General features: G+C 43.3%; 1 protein-coding gene across 2 annotated transcripts; it reads right to left on the bottom strand.

Moving 5' to 3' along the window:
* Nucleotides 1–13,582: 13,582 nt before the first annotated feature.
* On the bottom strand, nucleotides 13,583–21,354 carry HAUS4 (HAUS augmin like complex subunit 4). 2 transcript variants are annotated; one of them, XM_082839591.1, is made up of 10 exons: nucleotides 21,197–21,354; nucleotides 19,442–19,526; nucleotides 17,823–17,965; nucleotides 17,601–17,732; nucleotides 17,126–17,260; nucleotides 15,882–15,978; nucleotides 14,846–14,991; nucleotides 14,572–14,702; nucleotides 14,142–14,210; nucleotides 13,583–13,997 (listed from the first exon to the last, which is right to left on the bottom strand). In XM_082839591.1, the coding sequence occupies exons 2-10, from the start codon at nucleotides 19,494–19,496 to the stop codon at nucleotides 13,814–13,816; spliced, it is 1,092 nt and encodes a 363-aa protein (XP_082695717.1). In that variant the 5' UTR covers nucleotides 19,497–19,526; nucleotides 21,197–21,354; the 3' UTR covers nucleotides 13,583–13,813. The 2 variants fall into 2 exon arrangements, with proteins under 2 accessions (XP_082695717.1, XP_082695718.1); XM_082839592.1 differs by lacking the exon at nucleotides 21,197–21,354 and adding an exon at nucleotides 20,027–21,105.
* Between the last annotated feature and the right edge of the window lie 2,580 nt (nucleotides 21,355–23,934).

Genomic DNA, 23,934 nt, shown 5'->3' with positions numbered 1-23,934 from the left:
AGAATCAGGGTTTGGGTTTGAAAATGCTGAATTGGACGTCTAGGGGGCGCTGTGTAATAGAGAGTTGGATGAACAGTGACCTGAACCAGACAAGATTTGGAAATCGCCGTTAGAGAGGTAGTGACCGAAGCCATGAGACTGAATGAGATCACCGTAGCCCGTGGGGGATCAGAGTTCTGAGAAATACGGAACGGGTGGATAGGATAAGCTATAAGGAGCCCGGGCAATGTAAGTGCCCCAAAGGATGAAGATTAGAAAGCTAAAGAAGAAAATGCCTATGAAGCCTAAGAAAGTTGGAGATGATTTTGTCCCATCTTCTTCTTATTATTACTAGACTTTCTTTTTTTAAATACATTTATTTATTTATTTTATTTATTTTTTGGCTGCGTTGGGTCTTCGTTGCTGCACGCAGGCTTTCTGTAGTTGCGGCGAGCGGGGGCTACTCTTCGTTGCGGTGCGTGGGCTTCTCATTGCAGTGGCTTCTCGTTGCGGAGCACGGGCTCTAGGTGCACGGGCTTCAGTAGTTGTGGCTCGCGGGCTCCAGCAGTTGTGGCTTGCGGGCTCTAGAGCACAGGCTCAGCAGTTGTGGCACACGGGCTTAGTTGCTCCACGGCATGTGGGATCTTCCCGGACCAGGGCAGGCGGATTCTTAACCACTGCGCCACCAGGGAAGCCCCTAGACTTTATTTCTTAAAACAGTTTTAGATTTACAGAAAACTTCAGCAGGTAGTACAACACAGCCAGTTCTCTCATGCCTACCTACAGCTTTCTCTATTATTAACATGTTAACATTAGTATGGTACATTTATTACTATTCATGGACCAGAATTGATACATTATTATTATTAACTAAAGTACATAGTTTATTCAGATTTTCTTAGGTTTCACCTAATGCCTTCTTTCTGTTCCACCATCCCATCGAGGATGCCATATTACATAGAGTTGTCATGTCTGCTTAGACTCCTCTTGGCTGTGACAGTTTGTCAGATGTTCCTTGTTTTTGATGACCTTGATAATTTTGAGGAGTACTGGTCAGGTATACTGAAGGACACCTCTCTACTGGAATTTTTCTGATGGTTTTCTCATAATTAGACTGGGATTATGGGTTTGGGGGAGGAAGATCACAGAGGTAAAGTGCCATTTTCATCACATCATATCAAGATTACATACCATCAATATAATTTATTACTGTTGATGTTTATCATCTGGTAGAACTAGTGTTTATCAGGTTTCTCCACTGTAAAATTACACTCCTCCCCCCACCCCTGCTATCCTGTACTCTTTGGAAGGAAGTCACTTGTGCATTCCACGCTTAAGGAGTAGGGAGTTATACTTCCCCTCCTTTAGGCTGGAGTGTCTACAATATTTATTTGAATTCTTCCCTGCAGGTCTTATGAGTAGGGAGTTGACAGGAAGTGGGTGAGTGCTCTGCCGACATTTTAAGAAGAAAAAGAGTTGTTGGGGAGGCCTGCTTGTTCTCTGCCCCAGCTGTGCCCAACCAAACTCTACATTCACAGAAGACTTATTAGATGTTGTTTTGTCTTCAGAAGCTAATTATCTGGGCTGTGGACCATCTGTGCTCCTGGAATCTTCCTCCTGATGTCAAGCTGGAGGCTGCTCTGTTAACTAACCCCTCCATGGGTGAAAGGGAGAGAGGAAATCTATGAAACAGTAATGTCAGTTTTGCCATCAGTTAAAATAATTTTCAAAAGGATTTGCATAAAAAGAGCCTAGAGTTTCTGACTGACCTTAAAGTAAATTTAGATGGGCTGAATTTCATTCATCTGGGATGTCTTTGTTTTTTCATTCAAAATGGGCTCCGCTATGTGGCAAGCATAATGCTGAACAGTTCCCGGGAATTCCACACCAAATTGCTCTCTGCCTGTCCTACAGCACTTTGCTTTGCCTTAAAGAACAGCATGGTCTGTGGGTCTGTCTATATGAGTTACAGAGGAGCAGAAGGAACAGACTGAAAAAGAAATAGAGAACCTTTTAAAGGACTTGGCCCTAGGCATAAAGTCAGAGTTGGTGAGGTCCATCTTATGCTCTCCTTCCCTCTGCTCTGCTCTCCTTGCTGAACTTTTGTGCTCAGAAGCATGTCAGTCACTGTTATACTATAGGATGTAGGCCTTTGCTGGGATGAAGACAAGGAGGTGGCAGGTGAGAAATAATGTTACTTTCTCCAACAGGAGCCAGTGACAAACAGGCTAGAGCACTGGAAACGTTTTTGGAAGGGAAGAAGTACCCTCTCCCAGATAACCCTCCTGTTGCCCTCTAGCATTCCTCACCTTCAGGCCCAGTTCTTCTACCTGCTTCTGTTTTTATGTCCTTGTTTAAACACTGCCAGTGCATTATAAACCCTCCTTTCACCTTCTCTTGGGCTCCCCTCCTTCTTCAGCCCTCGCTTCCCTCCCCAGCCCCACCTTCACTCACCTCGGTGCCTGCCCAGCCAGCTGCACTCTTCAACACCAAAATAATGGCCCATTTGACCCTCCTACTGCTCCAAATTGCTTCTTCACAACCAAGGCTTTCCTCCAGCTATAAAAGTGGCAGAGTTACTGAGGCAAAATAATCTGTGCCAATTTGCATTCTCTTCCTTGTCATCTCTATTATACAGTATTTATCTGTCAAAATGAATAGAAAGTAGAAACTGTACTGGAACATAGAAAAAGATGGAAAACTACCCAATTTGTTTGTGAAGCCAGAATATACCTAATATCAAAATCTGTCAGAAATAGGACCCGCCCCCTCCACAGAAAAAAAATAAAGCAAACATATAGACCTGTCTCACTTAGGAATATAAATGTAAAAATCCTAAAATATTTAAGATTAACAATAAAACTCAATAGTATATTAACATAATAATATACCAGAACCAATTAGTGTTTATCTCAGGAATTAACACAAAGTTAGGTATTAGGAAATTTATTTATATAATAGGTCAAAAATCAAGCAAGCAGAAAAACATTTGATCATTTTTAATAGACATCAAACAGAAAATGGTAAGTCAATTCCATTTTCTAAAACATTCTTAATAGTCTTAATATTCTTTATACATAAACACATATATGTGTATATGAAGTCAACAATTTATATAAAGATAAAATAATACAAGAATGTCTTGTCTCATCACTGTGTTATTTAATATTATTCTGAAAAATCCAATACAATGACTGGAAATTTTTTTAAAGCAGTTATAACTTTTGGAAAGAGGCAAATTTATCATTGTTTGCAGATGATATGATCGTATACATGGAAAATCCATGAGAATCAATTCTAAAATGATGAGAATTAATAATATCATTCAGCGACATCACTTAATACAAGACAAATACAAAACATATCTGTAGCCTTCTTATAAATTAAGGATAACCAGTTAGAAGACATAATTAATAAAAATATCCTGGAACTTCCCTGGCGGTCCAATGGTTAAGACCCCATGCCTCCAATGCAGGGGGCATGGGTTTGATCCCTGGTCTGGGAACTAGGAAATATCCCAATAACATAGTAGTTAAGATCATGGGCAGTGGAGCCAGATGGCAAGAGGTTAAAGCCCTATTTATCCATTTATTAACCATGTGAACCTAACCCCTCTGGCCTCAATTTCCTAATCCACAAAATAGGAATGTAAATAATAGTTCTTATCTCATAAAGCTGTTATGAGCATTAAAGTAGTTAATATAGTAAAGCATTTGGGTGGGGGGTGGGATGAACTGGGAGACTGGAAAAAAAATGTAAAATAAAAAATATATATACATAGTAAAGCATTTAGAACCTATCTGCACATAGGAGGCCTTCAATATACATTAGCTATTGTGATTAGTTTTTTACCCATTCACAGAGGTAACAATAACATCACCATAAAATACTTAGCTGTAACCTTACTGGAAAATGAGAGGAACTTATGTATAGAAAATCGTAAAATTTTGCTGAGAGATATAAAGACTGAAAAAAAATGGAGAAATGAGTCATGTTCTTTGGAAAATGAATCTTATAAAGATGTCAATTCCTACCAAATTAATTTCTCACTTTTCCAACATTCAGTCACAATTCTTTTTTTTTTAATTAATTAAAAAAATTTTTTTTTTGGCTGCGTTGGGTCTTTGTTGCTGCGCGCGGGCTTTCTCTAGTTGCAGTGAGCGGGGGCTACTCTCCATTGTGGTGTGCAGGCTTCTCATTGCGGTGGCTTCTCTTGTTGCTGAGCACGGCCTGTAGGTGCGCGGGCTTCAGTAGTTGTGGCACGTGGGTTCAGTAGTTGTGGCGCACGGGCTTAGTTGCTCCACGGCATGTGGGATATTCCCAGACCAGGGCTCGAACCCGTGCTCCCTGCATTGGCAGGTGGATTCTTAACCACTGCGCCGCCAGGGAAGTCCCTCAATCACAATTTGAATGGAATCCTTTGTTACTTAATAAAATGATTCTACCATTCATTTGTAATAAAAAGCAGACAAGAAAAGCAAAGAAGGGACTTTCCTGGTGGTCCAGTGGCTAAGACTCCACACTCCCAATGCAGGGGGTCCAGTGTTCCATCACTGGTCAGGGAACTAGATCCCACATGCATGCCGCACGCAACTAAGAGTTCATGTGCCGCAACTAAATATCATGCACGCCGCAAAAGATCACGCATGCCACAACGAAGATCCTGCATGCGGCAACAAAGATCCTGTGTGCCGCAACTAAGACCTGGTAGGAAAGAAAGAAAGAAGGAAAGAAAGGAAGGAAGGAAGGAAGATAGATTTTTAAAAAAGGAAAATCAAAGAAAAATTTTTAAAAAGAGGAGAAAGGAGACGGAATTTGCTCTACATTTTTAGCCTGTTACCTCAAACCCTTTATGAAACAAGCAATGTATAAATAAATAAAAGGCTACAATGTGCAGTTGGTACAAGAATAGACAGAGAAAAAAAGACAGGGGCTTCCCTGGTGGCACAGTGGTTGAGAATACTCCTGCCAATGTAGGGAACACGGGTTCGAGCCCTGGTCTGGGAAGATCCCACATGCCGCTGAGCAACTAAGCCCGCGAGCCACAACTATTGAGCACATGTGCCACAGCTACTTAAGCCCGCGCTCCACAACAAGAGAAGCCACTGTAATGAGAAGCCTGCGCACCTCAACAGGGAGTAGCCCCCGCTTGACGCAACCTAGAGAAAGCCCGCATGCAGCAGCGAAGACCCAACGCAAAATAAATAAATAAATAAAAATAAAATAAAATAAATTAAAAAAAGAAAGACAAAACCAATAGCCCAGAAACAGGCCAGTTGTATGTGTATACATGCATGATTAAATATATGAATGCAATTTTTTTAATGTGGACCATTTTTAAAGTCTTTATCGAATTTGTTACAATATTTGTTTTATGTTTTGGTTTTTTGGCCACGAAGCATGTGGGATCTTAGCTCCCCGACCAGGGATTGAACCCACACCCCCAGAATTAGAAGGTGAAGTCTTAAGCACTGGACTGGCAGGGAAGTCCCCTGAATGCATTTATGATAGTAATAAGAGCTAACATTTATTGAGCCCTTATTTTGTGTCAGGTTCTATGAAAAGCACTTTACATTCACAAGAACTCTGAATCTTCACATGAACCCAGTGAGGAAGGAAATGTTATCCATCTATGGGTGAAGGAATTAAGTCTTAGAGAGGTTAAATGACTTGCCCCCCTAAGAAGGGGTTTAGATGGGGTACAAACCTAGGTCAACTGACTCCAGAGCCTTTGTTCTTAACCTTAAGACACATCATCTATAGTTTTACTTCTAGAAAGCTATCCTAGACAATGTTCACAAACTAGGACAAAGATTCATTAAGAGAAATGTCTAGTGTAGTATTTTTTTTATGATTACAAAAAATGTAAAACAAGTTGGATATCCTATAGGGGTATGGTCAAATAAATCATCCATGCAAGGAAACCTTAAACAGCCATTAAAATCAATGTTGTCAGAGAAAATTTAATAAACATGGAGAAATGTTCATGATATGCCATTAAATGACACAGATTACAAATCGTACATGCAGAATGACTTTAATATGTGCCGGGGGAAAATGTATTTTCCAAGTTTTCTATAAACATGTTTATACTATGTGGGAAACATCTTTACAATGTATCTAAAACCTGTGATCTCTCCTTGGTCTTTCTGGTCATTTCCATTCTTCTTTCTTTTGAAGACCTAGCCAAGCCCCACCCCCACCCCCCCACCCCCCGCTCTCTAGGCCCCTGTAGCTGTCCGATCTTCAGCAGTCACTCTCACTCATAGCAATAACGTAACAGTCCTCCTAGGCAGACTAATATTTTGGGGTTTGTTGTTTGTTTTTGGTTTTTTTTCTAGTTTTATTGAGAAATAATTGCCATACATCACTGTATAAGTTTAAGGTGTACAGCATGATGGTTTGATTTACATATATTGTGAAATGTTTACAACAGGTTTGGCTAACATCTATCTTCTTATATAGTTACAATAAAAAGGAAAAGAAAGAAAAAAATGTTTCTCCTTGGGATGAGAACTCTTAGGATTTGCTCTCTTAACAACTTTCCTACACATCATACAGCAGTGTTAACTATAGGCACCATGTTGTACAGTACATCCCTAGGACTTATTTATCTTATAACTGGAAGTTCGTACCTCTTGATCACCTTCCTCCAATTACCCCTTCCCCCACTTTCCACCTATGGTAACCACAAGTATGATCTCTTTTCCTAAGAGTTTGTCTTTTAGATTTCACATATAAGTGAGATCATACAGTATTTGTCTTTCTGTGGGCAGAGTAATATTTATTAAGCTCTACCACAGGCCAGGTACTTTAAATATATTATCTCACCTCAGGACATAATCTTGTCCTAATGCTCAGGACATAATCTTGTGAGGTAGGACTTATTAATATATCTATTTTGTATACGAGAAAACTGAGGTTCAGTGTCTTGAACAAAGTTGTGCTTCAACTAAATAGTAGAGCCAGAATAAGAATCCAGTTCTTCTGATTCCCAACCCATTGCTTTTTCTTTTGCAATAGCGTTTCCCCAAACGTGGTCCAAGGACCTTGGGGGCTCCCTGAGTCCTTTTTAGGAGGTGCATGAGGATCTCCTACGTGTCTGCGTGAGGCCAGATTTTCTTTATTCAGCCAAAGCCACATATCATAACAGAAAGCAGATATGAGAATCCAGCTGCCTTCTATTAAGCCAGATACCAAGGAGATTTGCAAAAATATAAAACAATATCACTCTTCTCATAAGTTTGTGGGGTTTTTTTTAAATTAATTTATTTTTGGCTGCATTGGGTCTTTGTTGCTGCGCATGGGTTTTCTCTCGTTGCGGCGAACGGGGGCTGCTCTTTGTTGCAGTGCGCGGGCTTCTCATCGTGGTGGCTTCTCTTGTTGCGGAGCATGGGCTCTAGGCACGTGGGCTTCAGTAGTTGTGGCACGCGGGCTCAGTAGTTGTGGCTTGCGGGCTCTAGAGCACAGGCTCAGTAGTTGTGGCGCATGGGCTTAGTTGCTCTGCGGTATGTGGGATCTTCCCGGACTAGGGCTCAAACCCATGTCCCCTGCATTGGCAGGAGGATTCTTAACCACTGCACCACCAGGGAAGCCCCATAAGTTTTTTTGGTTTTGGAAAACACAGTTTTTTACTTAAAATGTATTATTTATGTTGACATGCAATGGGCTTATTATGTTTAATGAATTAATAAATATTTTAAAATTTTCTCACTTTTTAAAACCTTTTTGATTGGGAAAATATTTAGCTTATTAAATATTGTGAATGTCTGGGATATCAGACACATCATCTCAATATGTAAATATCAAATCACATTTCAAAGTCAAATTTAAATTACTTGGATTTTTTTTCTTTGCTTTTCTCTAACAATGACAACTAAGACCATTCTATATTGTATTAGTTTCTTCAGTCTTTAAAATAATTTTTAAAATGATGTTCAAGTAAACTTCCAGCAATTATCTTCAATTTTTTCTAAATAGAAAGTTCCCATTCTTAAGACATAGGCTTGTAATTCATATACTTGATATCACTCAGTGGCGTTTTATCTGTAGTAGGAAGAGGACAATCAAATATCAAGGAATATTAGAAAATCATTTAAGCCTTACTCATTTGCTGCCTCCTTCCCTGTGACAGGTACATAAAACTCTTTTGGAAAGACAAATATATAATATCGCTTATATGTGGAATCTAAAAAAAAAAGAAAGATACAAATGAACTTATTTAAAAAACAGAAATAGACCCACAGACATAGTAAACAAACTTATGGTTACCAAAGGGGAAAGGGAGAGGGGATAAATTAGGAGTTTGGGATTAACATACACACACAACTATAAATAAAATAGATAACCAACAAGGACCTACTGTATAGCACAGGGAAATATACTCAATATTTTGTAATAACCTATAGGGGAAAATAATCTGAAAAAGAATATATATATGTGTATATATATGTGTGTGTGTATATATATATGTATAATTGAATCACTGTGCTGTACACCTGAAACTAACACGACATTGTAAATAAACTATACGTCAATAAAAAAAATATTTTTTTAAAAAAGTTCTTTTGGGGGCTTCCCTGGTGGCGCAGTGGTTGAGAGTCCGCCTGCCGATGCAGGGGACACGGGTTCGTGCCCCGGTCCGGGAAGATCCCACATGCCGCGGAGCGGCTAGGCCCGTGAGCCATGGCCGCTGAGCCTGCGGGTCCGGAGCCTGTGCTGCGCAACGGGCGAGGCCACAACAGTGAGAGGCCCGCGTACCGCAAAAAAAAAAAAAAAAAGAAGCTCCTTTGGTTCTACGTTTGCCACTAGGGATTAAGTTCTGCGTTTATAAAATTGGGATCTAATCAAGATCATATTTAAATATCAAAGCAGTTGTGACTAACTAGAGCTCGGATACTACCTGACTCCATCTCGGCAAAGGATTATATTCAAGAAACAACCATGCTCAATAAAACCAAGTAATTTTTTTTCTGATATCCTTCAGGAAAAGGCCGCTGATAGTCTCTCACTTTTAATTTTTACTATGAGAAATATCTATAGATAAAACTTACATAAACAAAATCTCTTTGGCGTCCTTAGAAATAGTGGCAAGTAAAGGAGTCCTGAGACCAGAAAGGCTGAGAACACCTGTTTTACAACCAGCTGCCCTCCAGGAGCCTCTGATGTTGTAGATAGGGTTAAACACACTGCCCAGTGGGGTAATGAAATTCAAGGCCTGCATGACAGGCACCTTAAAGAAGTTGTAACAAAGTGCTGTGGGTATTAAATGACAGTGAGACCTTTTCTAGCTGGAATGATCATGGGGAAGCAGAACTTGAGGTGGGCCTCCAAGATGATAGGATTTTATGAGCAGAAGAGTTCTTGCCAGGTGGATAGAACCATAACAAGCACAGGAAAGCATGAAAGGGTGAGTAAGCCCACTGGGGGGTGGCTTAGGGTGAGTAGAAGGTGTGCATGGGGGGAAAAGGTTGGAAAGTCAAGCTGCACTGTGAGGGCTTGAATTCCCAGCTAAGCCATGTGGACTGTGTTTGGTATGCAGTGGGGACACCTGACATGTTTTGAACAGAGAAATGACGTGAAGTGAAAATTACAAACTACCTGGGAAAAACAAGTCAGAATCATCATAAAAATTGGCCTGGCAGTGGTGTATAAGATGAGAGGAGGGGCAGTTAGGACAATTTGCAGGGACCCAAAATGAGGACCTGAGTAAGGTGGGGCAGTGGCAGGGGAAGGATGCCCATTGGCCATGCTGACTGGTCTCACAAGGTGGCAGGACATTGGGAAGTTCTTCTGCTTCAGGGCCTGGCTCCAGCTGGGTGGGTCCAGAGCCTCTGGAGAGCCCTGATCTTGTTCTTTAACCCTTTTCTAAACTCTGGGCTAATCATTTACATTTGGTTACACATTCTTTCTTCAGCCAGGCTTAGTACATTTAGGTCTTTCTACATTTCAGTTGTATTTTACTGAGACCAGGCCTTACTTAGCCACTTTGGCTGGACCTCAGCCACTTGAATATAACTATCTTTTAGGGAAAATTCTTTCTACAGATTGCTAACCTCGTTCATGATGAGTTGACGCCTATATTTTCACTATCTCAAGGTATAAGGAGACCTCACTTAACAAAACCTAGACCAGGGACTTCCCTGGTGGTGCAGTAGATAAGACTCTGTGCTCCCAATGCAGGGGGCCCAGGTCCTGATCAGGGAACTAGATCCCACATGCATGCCACAACTAAGAGTTTGTATGCCACAACTAAGGATCTCGCTTTCCACAACTAAGACCTGGTACAACCAAATAAATAAATAAACATAGAAAAACCAAAAAAAAACAAAAAAACAAACCTAGTCCAGATCCTTTAGGATGGGTATTGTGGAGAGACTTTTTATGGGGTGAGGGGCCCTCCAGGGGGCGCCGGGTTCGCCTTTTTGTGGTGGCTGAGGGAGAATGAAGGCAAGGTCACTCCCTTGAGACCTGGATATTCACCCCTCCTTGAAAGCCTGGAGGAGACAGATTTTGCTTGTCTGAGAGCGCCCTAGTTTCCTTCCAGAGAGCGATCCTATTCCAAGTTCTGGAGGTGATATACTTTGCCTCTCATTATGGAGGAAGAATCAACAAGACTGGTTCTTTTTTTTTTTTTCGGCCGGGCTGTGGGGCTTGCAGGGATCTTAGTTCCCTGACCAGGGATCGGGAACCCTGGCCTGGCAGTGGAAGTGCCAACTCCTAACCATTGGACTGCCAGGGAATTCCCAGCAAGACTTGGTTCTTGATCAGATGTGGTAAAAGGTAAGTGAAGAGAGAGAGGAGTGTGATAGAATGAATGACAGACAGTAAAGCAAATCTTTTCTGAAAAATGTGAGGAGGAGAGGGCAGCTGAGGTCCAAGATGCTAACCCTCAGCTCTCGCTCAACCCCTCTGCTTGCCCTCCAAGGCCCCTTCTCATCTCCACAGTAGAGAAATTTACTACTGCGAACCTTCCATCTCCAGTCAGTGTGAAGAAGGAAAGGACCAAGACACAGCGCCGTAGTGCTCTCTTCAGGTGCACTGAACACTCTTTGTAAAGAAAAGGGAACCCTCATACACTGTTGGTGGGAATGTAAATTGGTACAGCCACTGGAGGACAGTATGGAGGTTCCTTAAAAAACTAAAAATAGAGTTACCATATGATCCAGCAATCCCATTCCTGGGCATATACCCGGAAAAGATGAAAACTTTAATTAGAAAAGATATATGCACCCCAATGTTCATTGCAACACTATTTATAATAGCCAAGACGTGGAAGCAACCTAAATGTCCTTTATCCATTGATAGATGAATGGATAAAGAAGGTGTGGTATATATATACAATGGAATACTACTCAGCCATAAAAAAGAATGAAATAATGCCATTTGCAGCAACATGGATGGACCTAGAGATTATCGTACTAAGTAAGTCGGAAAGAGAAATACAAATATCATATGATATCACTTATATGTGGAATCTAAAAAAATTATACAAATGAACTTATTCATAAAACAGAGACAGACTCACACAGAAAACAATCTTATGGTTACCAAAGGGAAAAGGGGAGGGAGGGAGGGATAAATTAGGGGTTTGGGATTAACAGATACACACCACTATATATGTAAAATAGATAAACAACAAGGACCTACTGTATAGTGCAGGGAACTATATTCAATATCTTGAAATAACCTATAATGGAAAAGAATCTGAAAAAGAATACATATATATATATGTATATACAACTGAATCACTTTGCTATACACCTGAAACTAACACGACGCTGTAAATCAACTATAATTTTAAAATTGAAGGAAAAAAAAAAAACGTATCCTGGTGCTTGTCATACCATTCTTTCAACTTTTCTGTAGGTTTGAAAACATTCCCCCAAAAATGTTAGGTTAAAAATTATAGTATAACTAAGCAATATTGACTGTTTCTGAGTTTTTACATTGATCTATGTTGGGCTGACCCCGCAGGCCTGCAAGCCTTGTAGCTGCCCAGCCTCGAGACCTAAGAAATAGCCCAGAGTCAGTGACAGAGACATCAGTGTCTTATTGGACAGGGAATCTTACATGTCCACAGCAAAATGGTCCTGGAGCAACAGTCCCCAACCCCTGCTGATGGCAGAGAGCAGGCAGGACATGGCAGCAATCTTCACCACTTGGGGGAGAAGGGGGCTACCATTTATAGGGGGAATTTAAGTCAGGCTGGCTCATCAGCTACGAGGAAAACCAGCAGCTAGGTACATCCCTCACAGCCCCTCAGGTTAGCAACCGTCAGGAGGGCAGATGTTTCCCTTAAATAAACTAGCAGGTGGAGCCGTTCTGGCCTAAGGATTAGAATGATCACTAGCTGGGGCTGGGGGCAAGCACGTTCACATGAGTAGGGTGCAGGTGAAGCGGGGACTGGTCAAGCAGGGGATGTACAAAGAGCAAGAGAACAGCCGTCTTGAGTGGCCTGACCATACAATCTAATTGCTCTTGTTCATTTTGTGTGGGCCAGCACTTGCTTATAGATAAATGGAAGTAAGCACTATTTACAGAAAAATTTAAAGTTGAGTCAAAGACCTTAATTTTTCCTATGAATCAATCCAAAACCATCATTATTTGATCTTAGCAAAAGAGCACCTTGAGACAGTCTCCCTGGAAAGTGGTTTGAGAAGCTGGGTAGGCCCTTCTAAATAAGGGTGTCGGTCTTGTGCTTGTTTGCAGTCCCTGACTTTGACACCAGCCAGGGCCCTGCCTTTTTCTAAGCTAAATAGACCGTGAACTTGGTTCCTCAGGGTGATCTCCTCCCACCCTCTGCTCTCAGAGAAAGAAGTAACCCTCAAACCACACCAGAGGGAAGCAGAAACACAAATGCCTTGTGTCCTTTCCTGTAACCGAGCTGGATGCCCTGCTACTTTATCATACCCGCCCCACTGAGAGCCACAGTGACAGAATAGTTCCCTATCCATCTGAGCATCTAGCACTCCTCTGGAGACTATAGTTCTTCAAGAGCAAGACCAGTTTTAATCCACTTCTGCTAAGAACAAAGCCTCTAAGGCTCCACATGGGACTTCCCTGGTGGCGCAGTGGTTAAGAATCCACCTGCCAATGCAGGGGGCACCAGTTCAAGCCCTGGTCTGGGAAGATCCCACATGCTGCAGAGCAACTAAGCCCATGTGCCACAACTACTGAGCCTGCGATCTAGAGCCCGTGAGCCACAACTACTGAGCCCACGTGCTACAGCTACTGAAGGCCGCGTGCCTAGAGCCTGTGCTCCACGAGAAGCCACCGCAATGAGAACCCCGCTCACCGCAACTAGAGAAAGACTGAGCACAGCAACGAAGACCCAACACAGCCAAAAATAAATAAATAAAAAGAAAGACTCCACGTGGGTGGGCTGGCCCTTCAACCTCCCTCACTTTGAGTAAGCATTACGGATCCATCTCTATTTGGATCCACTCAGTTTCCCTCCTTATGCGTATAGCCTTTTTTTTTTTTTCCACATAGCCTGTGATATTCTTTTTTTATCTTTGCCCAAAGGAAAATGACTAAAATCCTCAGATATAACATTATCACTTTATTCAGGAGATAATCAAGTATGATACAGGGCTGACACTGACAAATAGCTGTACAGAAAATTATACAAATCTGTTACATTTGCTAGAAGAGACTCTCATTGTAAACAAGGAAGAAAAACCAGGAGGGTGCCTAAAGGACTGCAGTGTTTTGAGCAAGTGTCCCCACGCTCCCTTGAGTGAAGGTGGGCTCAGGTGGAGGTGGCCCTTCCAGCAGGAAGAGGAGGAGGCAGCCCCTATGCAGAAGCTGAGCCTCCTGGCCCCACCCACACTCAGCAGCAGGCCTTGTTGAACTCCTGGAGGGCCCAGCGCTTGTTCTCAGTTGCCTGCTTGAGTTGGGTGTACTCTTTCACCAGTCTGTCAAACTCCTCCCCGAGGACCTCATAGGCGTTCAGGACCTGTCGGGACTTCTCCATGTCCTGCTCTTGTAGGTGAATGGCCCCCTCCAAACGGTCCCTAAAAGCCCAGGCACAGAAGATACAATATAAGGATCTGGTTCCTCAGAAACTACACGAGAATGAGAAGGCACTAAAATGAATGAGTCTGGAGGGTATGGGGACCAGCTCTGAATAGCTGCATCAGGCTCTTGGGAGTTCTCACCTAATGAGACGATGAACTTCCACTTTCTCATCAGTGTAAGTGTCAGACAAAATCTTGAGCTCTTCCATCCTGACCGAGGGAAGAAAGAAATGTCAAGCTGAGGATCCCTAACAGCAGTAGACTTAGGAATGGGACCCAGGACCTGCCAATGGTCAAGGTCCTGTGTTGAGCAGTGACAGGATAAACAAGGTCATTCCAAATTCCCGAGCAATTTAGCTCACAGTAAACCACCTACTTCAGAGGGCTTTAAAATAAAAGACCCAAGAATGTTGACAGCTTTAGAGTGATCCAAAGGCTAATACTGCTATGTGACATTTACTGAACACCCACAGGGTGCCAGGCGCGATGGAGACGAAAGAGATGAGGGCGAGGGTTGGAGTGGGTGGTGTATGAGATGGAGTCCCTCAGATCCGCGGCGCTCACAGCTCACCGCAGCTTAAGGATCATGGCGCTGCACTTGACCTCCAGGTACTGGGCATTGATACGGTCCAGCTCAGACTGAGTCTTCAGCCGGTGCTCCTGAAGAAGCCTCTGCAGCAAGGCCAGGCAGCGAAGAAGCACCTGAGCACCCGGGAGGCAGGAGCAAGAGGGCGGCCATGAAAGAGGGCAGAAAAGAAAGCAGATCAGAAATCCCTGGCTTCCCCAGAGGGGCCCCTGGGGTCAGGGTAAAAAAGAAAGGAGGCCATCCCACCGCCCTGCCAAACCTGGGAGTAGGTGGCACTCTTCTTCTCCAGGAGCACCATCTGCTCCTTCTGCTGGCTCTTGGCATCCTGGCACTGCTGCTTCTCACCCACCAGGACCTCTGCGAGGTTCCATACCTTTGCTGCCTTCAGGGTTTCACTGTCTGAATCTGGGCAGAGACAGAGCGCTGGACAGGAAAACCCTAATTGCTCCCGCCCTTTGAAGGCCATGTTTCAGTGCCCCTATCCAATATCTAACCCTACAGATTCTGTCTTCCTCCAGGTTTTCTTCTGATGGCCTGGTAAAAACAGCCCAGTTCTCTTACTTTCCAGATTTGGCCCTTAATTCTTTTTTATTAATCTTTTTGTAAAAATAATTTATTTATTTATGGCTGTGTTGGGTCTTTTTAATTAATTAATTTATTTTATTTATTTATTACTTTTGGCTGCATTGGGTCTTCGTTGCTGTTTGTGGGCTTTCTCTAGTTGCACTGAGCGAGGGCTACTCTTCATTGCGGTGTGCGGGCTTCTCATTCTGGTGGCTTCTCCTGTTGCGGAGCACGGGCTCTAGATGCGCGGGCTTCAGCAGTTGTGGTGCACGGGTTCTAGAGCACAGGCTCGGTAGTTGTGGCACGTGGGCTTACTTGCTCCACGGCACGTGGGACCTTCCCGGACCAGGGCTCAAACCCGTGTCCCCTGCATTGGCAGGTGGATTCTTAACCACTGCACCACCAGGGAAGCCCTGGCCCTTAACTCTTAAATCATAGAAATAAAGATAAGGTCAACTCCTATTAACCTGAATTTTACTCCCTATTTCATTCTGATTCTCTTAAGAACGAACCATCCTTCCCTGCAGCAAGAGGACGCTGCCACTTTGCTGAATAAAAGAAGTCCGTACAAAATTTCTTGCTTTTATTCTACCAGCAAGGAAACAAACAAGTAAACATTTCCAACGCTTCTCAGCTTCTGTCCCAAATCTAAAATTCAAACACATTATTCTCAAAAGAGAAGACCAGGAGCCCTGAAGGCCAGCCATGAACAGAACACAGCCAGCACGCACCTGAACTGGGATTGTGGTAGCAGAGCAGAGTGAAACATTTCTTCTTGAGATGCTCCTCCACTTCAAGCAGGAGCCGGGCTCTCATCCACATAAAATCCTACAGCCACAGAAGTAAAAAGTGAGATGTAGACAGACTGCTGGAACTAGAAAGATCCAGTGAATGAATATGTGATGACTAACAATCTCAATGATAACCAAAGAAAATGCATCAAGAGACATCAGGGAGATTAATTTTTAACCCATCAAATTAGCAAAGAATACAATGACTGTCAAGATCCCATGTTGATGAAAATGTGGGGACCTAGGTGCACTGGGAGCTCTTCTCTGGAGAGCAGTTTGGCAATACGTACCAGTGTGTTCAATGTGTGTAGCCTGTGACCTGGTGATCCCAATTCAAGCACTAACACTCGGAAAATAATCATACAAAGACATGTATGAACTAGCATGTTCCTATCAGTGTGGTTTCTACCAGCAAAAATGTGGAAATAACCTTAAATTAATATCCATCAATAAGGTTAAGCAAATTATGCTACATCCATACAATGGAATCCTATCTGTAATTTAAGCTGATGATACAATAAGGACTCTGAGTACTAACTATGTGCCTGGACACTGCTGAGAGTGCCTGAGGAAGGTGAGAGGGATAAATTAGGAGGGTGGGATTAACAATACACACACTACTATATATAAAATAGATAACAAACAAGGACCTACTGTATAGCACAGGGAACTCTACTCAATATTTTATAATAACCTATAAGGGAAAAGAATCTGAAAAAGAATAGATATAAATATACATATAACTGAATCACTTTGCTGTACACCTGAAACGAACACAATATTGTAAATCAACTACACTTCAATTAAAAAAAAAAAAGAGTGCTTTAGGAGGTATCATCTTATTTACAGTTATTTGAAAAGTAATATATATACCTTAAAATAATCATATACTTGAAAAAAGTCCAAAATATATTGTGAGAACAGATTATACTCTCTATACAGGTAAGGAAGGTATAATACTATTTATGTCAAGCTGTATATAATAATACTGCATTTATTTCCAGATTTAGTATTTCAGCTTTTACTTTCTTCCTTGTAATGTCTTTCTTATTTACTTGAGTTTGACCACCACGAACACATTTCATTTTTATAGAAACAATAAAGCTTAACCAAAAAATGTTTAAATATATGGGAGAAATTAACCCATTTCCCTTCTTTGGTCCCAATATCTGCCCCCCGCCAACCTCTGAGGGTGGCATGAGCTCCAGAAGGTCCACCTTCTCCAGCCCAAGCAGTGGGGGCACCTCCCTCTCCTGGCTGGGACCTAAGAGCTGTGTCAGCTCAGTCACGAGCAGCCGCTGTTCAAGGGTCTCATGAAACTGAGAGAGAGAATAAAAAACAAAAAGAAGTTACTATAAAACTTCTCCCACTCCATCTCCTCCATCCTCACAAACCAGTTTTTCACACATCTTCAAAGTCCTCAAACGTGTCATCCCCTTCGGATGACTTCCCAGCTGCCAGTACTTTCTCCTGTCAATCTTTCTTTTCAAAACCCTGACAACACATCCACCTCTTCCCCATAACCACAGTCCCTTTCCTTCTTGATAACCACTACTCAAAGCTCCTATTTCCCCCAGATCATAGAATCAGTTGAAGCCATAGCTGGCCTCGTCATTCCTACAGCTGGTACCAATGCCTACTTCATCTCTCCTGCCTCACCTTTTTGTCCTCAGAAGTTAAATTTCTGTCTTGTGTCTTCACATAGTAGTCCACAAGCAGCTCTTGAATGACTCTCTGTAAAATTTCAGACCTTAACCACGTTGTCTTATGCAATCGAACTTCCTTCCACGCCTAGAAAACCAAAAAAATCCCAGGTAGGAACCCCTTTTTCTCAGAAGATATTTCCTTCCTCCCTATTAGCCCTTCTCCCAGGGCCCTTACCTGAGCCTGCTCCTTTGCCAGTGTGAGGCTTAAGCCACTCTCGTCCATGTGTTGTGAGAGACTCAGCAGCAGTTTGCTGAAGTGTGGGTTCTGTAATAGGTCCTCTTCACTCAGGTTACAAGGAGGAAGCTGTTTGCTGCACACTTAAAGGGATGTCCCCCATAGGGACCAAAAAGCAAAGACAGTATGGACTCAATTTATATAACTGAGCATAACTCTTAGCTTAATACTCACTTCCAAAAAACCCCTAGGTTTTTGGTAGGGAAGTTTTCTAAATCGAATGAAAATTTTAAGAAAATCAAAAAACAGGGAATTCCCTGGCGGTCCAGTGGTAAGGACCTTGTGCTTTCACTGCCGAGGGCCCGGGGTTCAATCCCTGGTCAAGGAACTAAGATCCCACAAGCCCCGTGGCGTGGCCAAAAGAGAAAGAAAGAAAGAAAAAAATCCACAAATAAACTAGAGGCAATACTCAAAGTAACAAGCATTTATATTATATACAAGGACATTAATCAAGAATTAGGCAATGAGTCTTAAAAAAACTAAGATCTTAGAAAATGGAAATGCAGTTGGAAAATATTAGACAAAGAGAATCAAGAATAAGGGACTCTTTGGTATACCACAGTACCTAAAATGCCTCATTCACACAGAATACCTAGAGCTCTTGAGGAAGGAAAAAAAAAAACCACGTGTAAAGTTCCCTCTTTGTATGGGATCTCTAGTCGCATAAGCAAGACTGAGGGAAGGTATATTCTTAACAGTAAATAAAAAATTTAACTAACCAAATTCTCCTTATTGTAAATAGACTGAGTAACCCATATGGATGCAGAACAGCACATGCGTGAGAAAAAGTGCAAGAAGTCAGGATCCACTGTTTATTCCATATGCTCAAAGGGCTTTTTTTCCATCTCTTTTCTCACGTGCTTTCTGCTGATGTCTTATGTTTTACTCCCACTCACCAAACACTTACATTTTCATTCTTTGGACCATCATACCCGAGTCCTTTTAGAGAATAAGAAATCTCTCTTTTTTTCCCCCCAAAGGCATTGAAAGATCACTATGGAAATGGTCAAAATACGGAAGATTCAAGTTTTTGAAGGATTCAAGAAAGGATTTGAGATATGCAAAGAATTCAAGATATGGAAGGATCTGAGATTTTGGAGGACAAGATATGAGAAAATTCAAGACACAGGTAGGAAGGTAGCTTTCAAAAGTTCACTGGCCACGCTCATCTTCAGGATACGCTTGCTAACTCAGCATGGGAGCATCTTGAAATTTTAGTCTACTGCACTAGCAGGTACCGAACAAGTGTCAGTATAATCTGTCTGCCAATAAGAGAGTGTTTAAGAATCTTCAAGTATTCTAGTTTCTCTAGAAAGTTAGGCTTCTGTGCGAGAAACCATACTGGTGAATATTATAAATCCTTCTTTTATTTTTTTTGGCAACGTCGCATGGCATCTCAGTTCCCCAACCAGGGGATGAACCCAGGCCATGGCAGTGAAAGCGCCAAATCCTAACCACTGGACCACCAGGGAATTCCCCCTTTTTATTATAGACGACAAGACCCTAGATAAGACCTCTCTGGATAAGTCCTCAATCCTCTTTCAAATGGCTACACTTACCTTGTTGGAGTATTTCCATCCCTTCTCCAGATGAGCAGAAATCCCCGGATGCCATCTGCTTTTCTTGTGATTCTTATCTGTCCAACTGAGTAAAAGAAACAAAAAGATAAATAAACTGGCTTGGCTGCTCGAGAGAGACAACTACCTTGGGTTCAAATTTCTGTCATCTACAAGCTGGGGAGGAGAAACACCTCTTACAGGGCGGGGACTATGTCACACATCCTGGGTTCTGTCTGAAAAGGAGCCTCCTTGGGAAAGAAAACTTTCCAATTCACTAGTCTAAACAGGAGGATGGCCCCCTCCCCCCACCATTATGTCTAAGGTTAAAACTGAGCTGCTGCTTTCCAGTTACGAGTGAACTGGGAAAAGGGGGAAAAAAATCCAGGTCTGCTTTTTTCTCCAGTCAAATAAGCCAGCTATCAAATTCCACAATAGTTTCTTGTGCTTCTTTAACTTGTCCTTTCATCTGAGATCTGTTGGTAGTTTTTGATCATTAACTCTAGAAACATCCTTCTGGACTGACGAATCATTCCACACTTGAACAAAAACAACTGGTTTTCACATAACAGCATTAGTAAAGAGCACCTGGAGGAAAGAGCATGACAAGAAGACTGACAGGGAGGTCAGGGCCAGAAGAGGAACTCAAAGATGTATTAATGCGTCTGAGGCCGGGAGGACGACGTGAGCCGTCGGTGTTTTGCCAGAACACGGAGTACACTGAAAAGAATGACATCAACACAAAAGGGCAGTAAAGATGGGCACAGTTTGGACTCTGTGGAGACAAAATTTTTCCCTTGACATGACTTCCCATTTTTTTCTTTCTTTGCTCCACCCCCTCCTCTCTGCAAAGTATCAAACTCCAAAGGGAAGCTGAGCCTCCCAAAGCAGAACAGACATAGGTTACTACGATTTAACACTTCATGTTCACAGAACATTTGGTTTACTCCCTGGTTTTATGAGTAACATCAAAGTAACTACTCATTTGTGTTGTAACATGGTCTAGAGGGGGACGTAGCTGAGGTATCAGTATGCTAAGACTTAATTTGCGGCTCAGCCGTTGCTTCTGTGCGAATTTAAGGGAATTGATTTTTTGTGCCAAACTTTTTCCCACCTGCAAAACTGAGATAACGATTCCTGCCTTGGATGAGACATTAAGAATTAATAACACAATCGACTTGTCAACAAAAGCCACTACTTAGTGTTTTAGCATTCTGTTTATCACGGATCTAAGCCTGAAAATAAATTTTGCAGGGAAATTCGCCCACGGAAATGAGGACCAACCCAAATTTCAAAAAAAGTCAGCTGTTCTTCCCTCCCTAGGGGAAGTGCCCACTTGGGGTTTTTTAGGGTGCTTTCCTCTACCCTTTTAAAGTGCTACAGGGCGTGAACGGTGGCAGCAATCAGGCTCGATTCTCCACCCTTTGCACTCAGACGTGTCTAAACGGTGATACAAGGACCGAAGCATTTAAATGTTCTGACTCAGGCGTCTTTTAAATTCTTAGATCTGTCTTTACACGCTGCACTGAACGTTAAATTGATTTTACAGGTATTTTCACAAGATGTGACCCTTACAGAGCCCGAGATGAATCAAAATGCGGCGCGGGCTCTCCAGCGCCTACTTTCCTTCCGCCTGGGCAGTCAAGGATTCCCAAGGCCGAGGGCGGTCTCGGCGACCGGATACCGGGGACTGGCCGGCTTAACCCTCCCAGCGCTCCTCCTCCCCGCAGCGCCGCCCGCCGACCCTCCGGAGCAAACCTGCACAGCGTGGGCAGCTGAAGCTCCCGAGGCAGTGCCGAGGGGGCTGGGGCGGGCAGGCCGGCGGCAACACCCGGCCCCTGGCCGCGCCCGGGCTCCGGAACCTCTCTCTCGGACCGGGGTCAGGGGCTGCGGGAAACTAGGCCCGGGAGGATCGCGCGGGGAGGTCGGGGGAGGGGAAAAGGCCGAAAGCTCACCGGAGGCAGTGGTAGGGGGCGGGGCCCCGCTCGAGGCGGGAACGCAGGCTCCGCCCCCCGCCTCGCTCGCGCCCTTAGACCCCAACGGCCGGCAGAGTGGGTGTTCGGAATCCGGGCTGGGAAAGGGAGACGTCGTAGGCAGACTTCTTTACCATTTCTCCTGGGTACCTTCTCCCATGTTGAGGGCAAACGTTGAGAAGACGGTAATAATTGCCGGCTTCTACTGAGGGCCCACAGTGAGTCAGTCTATGCCAAGAGTTTTACTTCCCTTGCTCCGCCCCGTTTAGTTCTTAGAGTGTCCTACGAGGAAGTCACTATCATACCCATTTTACACAGGGGAAGACTAAAGCGCAAAGAGGTTATGTGGCTTGCTCAAGGTCGCGGCCTGCAGAGTGTAAACCTGACCCAAGGGCCCTCTGAACCTTCCCAGACCTGCCGCCCACTGGCGCTGCCAGCCCTGCCCCTTGGATGGGCTTCCCACCCAATTTCCTCCCCCAGGCTCCTCCTCTGCCCTCTCCTTTACCTCTCATCCTTCACTAAAACCCCTGTCTTCCTTTTTTAGACTATGTGGACATTTATTGTTTGCTTAACCAGGAGTCTGGAGCTGGGGGTCCTAAGGCTTCTTAGTAGCTCCCTGGTATCAAGGTTGTTTACAGTTCTCTTCCCAATCCCCTCATGGTCAAAAGGTGGCTTCAGAAGTTCAAGGAGTACATCCTCTCAACAGCATCCCAAGCAAGATGGAAGGGGAAGAGCCTTCTTCCTGTACCAGTCAAGGAAGAAAATCTTTCCCAGGAGCACCCAGCAGACTTTCCCATATGTCTTATTGCCAGGTTGGGTCACCTGCCCACCCCTAGACCAGTGAGCTGGATGCCTTACATTTGCCCCCCAGACCCACCTTCTCTTCAACCTATGTAGAAGGTAAGGACTACCTCAGGACTTCAGGGTTCCCATATTCTCTGACTAGTATCAGCCAATGGGGGATCCCAGCAGGAGGTGGGAGGACAATTCCCCTGACTTCCTCTCTGGCCTTGACCTCAGGCTGGCTATGGACTTTGACCAAAGGTCATTGCTCCCCTCAGGGGGGTCTACCCACCTCTCTCTGTCTTAACCCCCACCCACCCTTTTTTCAAAGTCGACTGGAATTAGGTGAATTATTTTAAAAATATTTGATGCTCAGTAAATTGCACCAAGGTTATGAAATCTCTTGCATCAGAGAAGCAGATAGTCTGGGGTAGAGGGAAAAGAATCTCAGGGCTAGATGTGCTGGGTGGCAGAGAGTTTAACCTTTTCTTTTGGTACCAACTAGAGAATTCTGCGAGCAATACATAGGGAAATAGGGAGATCCAGTGCAGAAATTTTTTACCCCTGGTCATCTTGTCAACTGCCACCTTTCATGCTTAAAGTGCTGTCATTTTCTAAGGCTTTTAAAGATCATTTATGCTTCCTCAGTTCTGTAGTGCAGCGTCATTAAATATCAGGCATAATGTCCCTAACAAACAGCACTTGGAACAAAATAGCAGGCATGCTTTGGTGACTCAGAGCTGATCAGAAATCTACAGAAATTTCATGTCTCATAGTTGCCAAGTTTTCTAAAATGGTACTACAAAGCTTTGGCTAAGCAGCTCTAAAGTACTGGGGGAATGAGGAGGTGAAGGGTACAGAGGCCTGTCTTCAGGTAGGAGGGCAGAGGGCCTTGGGAAGACTTGAATTGGATCAAACCTTCACATGCAATTATCTGTTCCATCTGTGTCTCTAACAAACTGTGTGACCTTGGGTTTCCGGTTCCTTATCTGTCAAAAGGAAGAACTAACATATTTCTAGCTCCTCCAATCTCACAGTGTTGATGTAATGATCAGATGAGATAATGGCTGAGATAATGCTTTGGAAAGACTGTCAAAGTGAGGTGTTTTACAACTGACACTTATTAAGCACTTATTAAGTGCCTTGGGAGAGACACAGAGATAAATAGGACTCAGTCCCTGCCCTGAAGAAGTTCATAATCTAGTTCAGAAGATAAAACATACATATGAAAAGCAAACAGTACATGGCAGCAAAAAGGTGTCAAAAGAGCAGTTTAGAATATAAATACCAGAAAAAAAAAAGAATATAAATACCAGAGAAAATTGAAGAAGGTACAGAACTCTTTCTGCAGGAATGGATAGGGAAGACTGAAATAAATCTTCTCTTAGCTGGGCCTGAAAGGAGAGGAAATTTGGATCATTTCGAATGGAGGAAACATCCCAGCAAGTGGAGGCAGAGACAAGGAGTCCAAGCTGCATCCTGGGTCCAAGAGGAGACCAGACCAGGTGAAGTGAAAGACTTCACAGGCCAGTTCTACTTAAGACGAGAAAGTTGAGCCTATAGACCATCCTGGCAGCTAAGACTGCAGTGGAATACCGAAAAAGGATCTTACAATCGACACCATCTGGTGTCCTTGAGCAATAAAGAATTGCGAGAGAGGCCCTAGAATTCATTCTCTTTCTCTCTTCCCATCCCTCCCTCCCTCTCTATCTCTTTGCTCTGGATTTTTTTAAAAACAGC

Source organism: Leucopleurus acutus, assembly GCF_964270905.1.
Source record: "Leucopleurus acutus genome assembly, chromosome: 1".
Taxonomy (NCBI): domain Eukaryota; kingdom Metazoa; phylum Chordata; class Mammalia; order Artiodactyla; family Delphinidae; genus Leucopleurus; species Leucopleurus acutus.
This window is presented reverse-complemented; position numbering and strand designations above follow the sequence as displayed.

Excerpts from the sequence above, each read along its gene's own strand:
- HAUS4 (XM_082839591.1), bottom strand. The coding sequence starts at position 19,496 with ATGGCATCCGGGGATTTCTGCTCATCTGGAGAAGGGATGGAAATACTC. Across the intron at positions 17,966-19,441 it reads GATGGAAATACTCCAACAAG|TGTGCAGCAAACAGCTTCCT; the intron begins GTAAGTGTAGCC and ends CATCCCTTTAAG. Across the intron at positions 15,979-17,125 it reads AGCTCATGCCACCCTCAGAG|GATTTTATGTGGATGAGAGC; the intron begins GTTGGCGGGGGG and ends CTGTGGCTGTAG.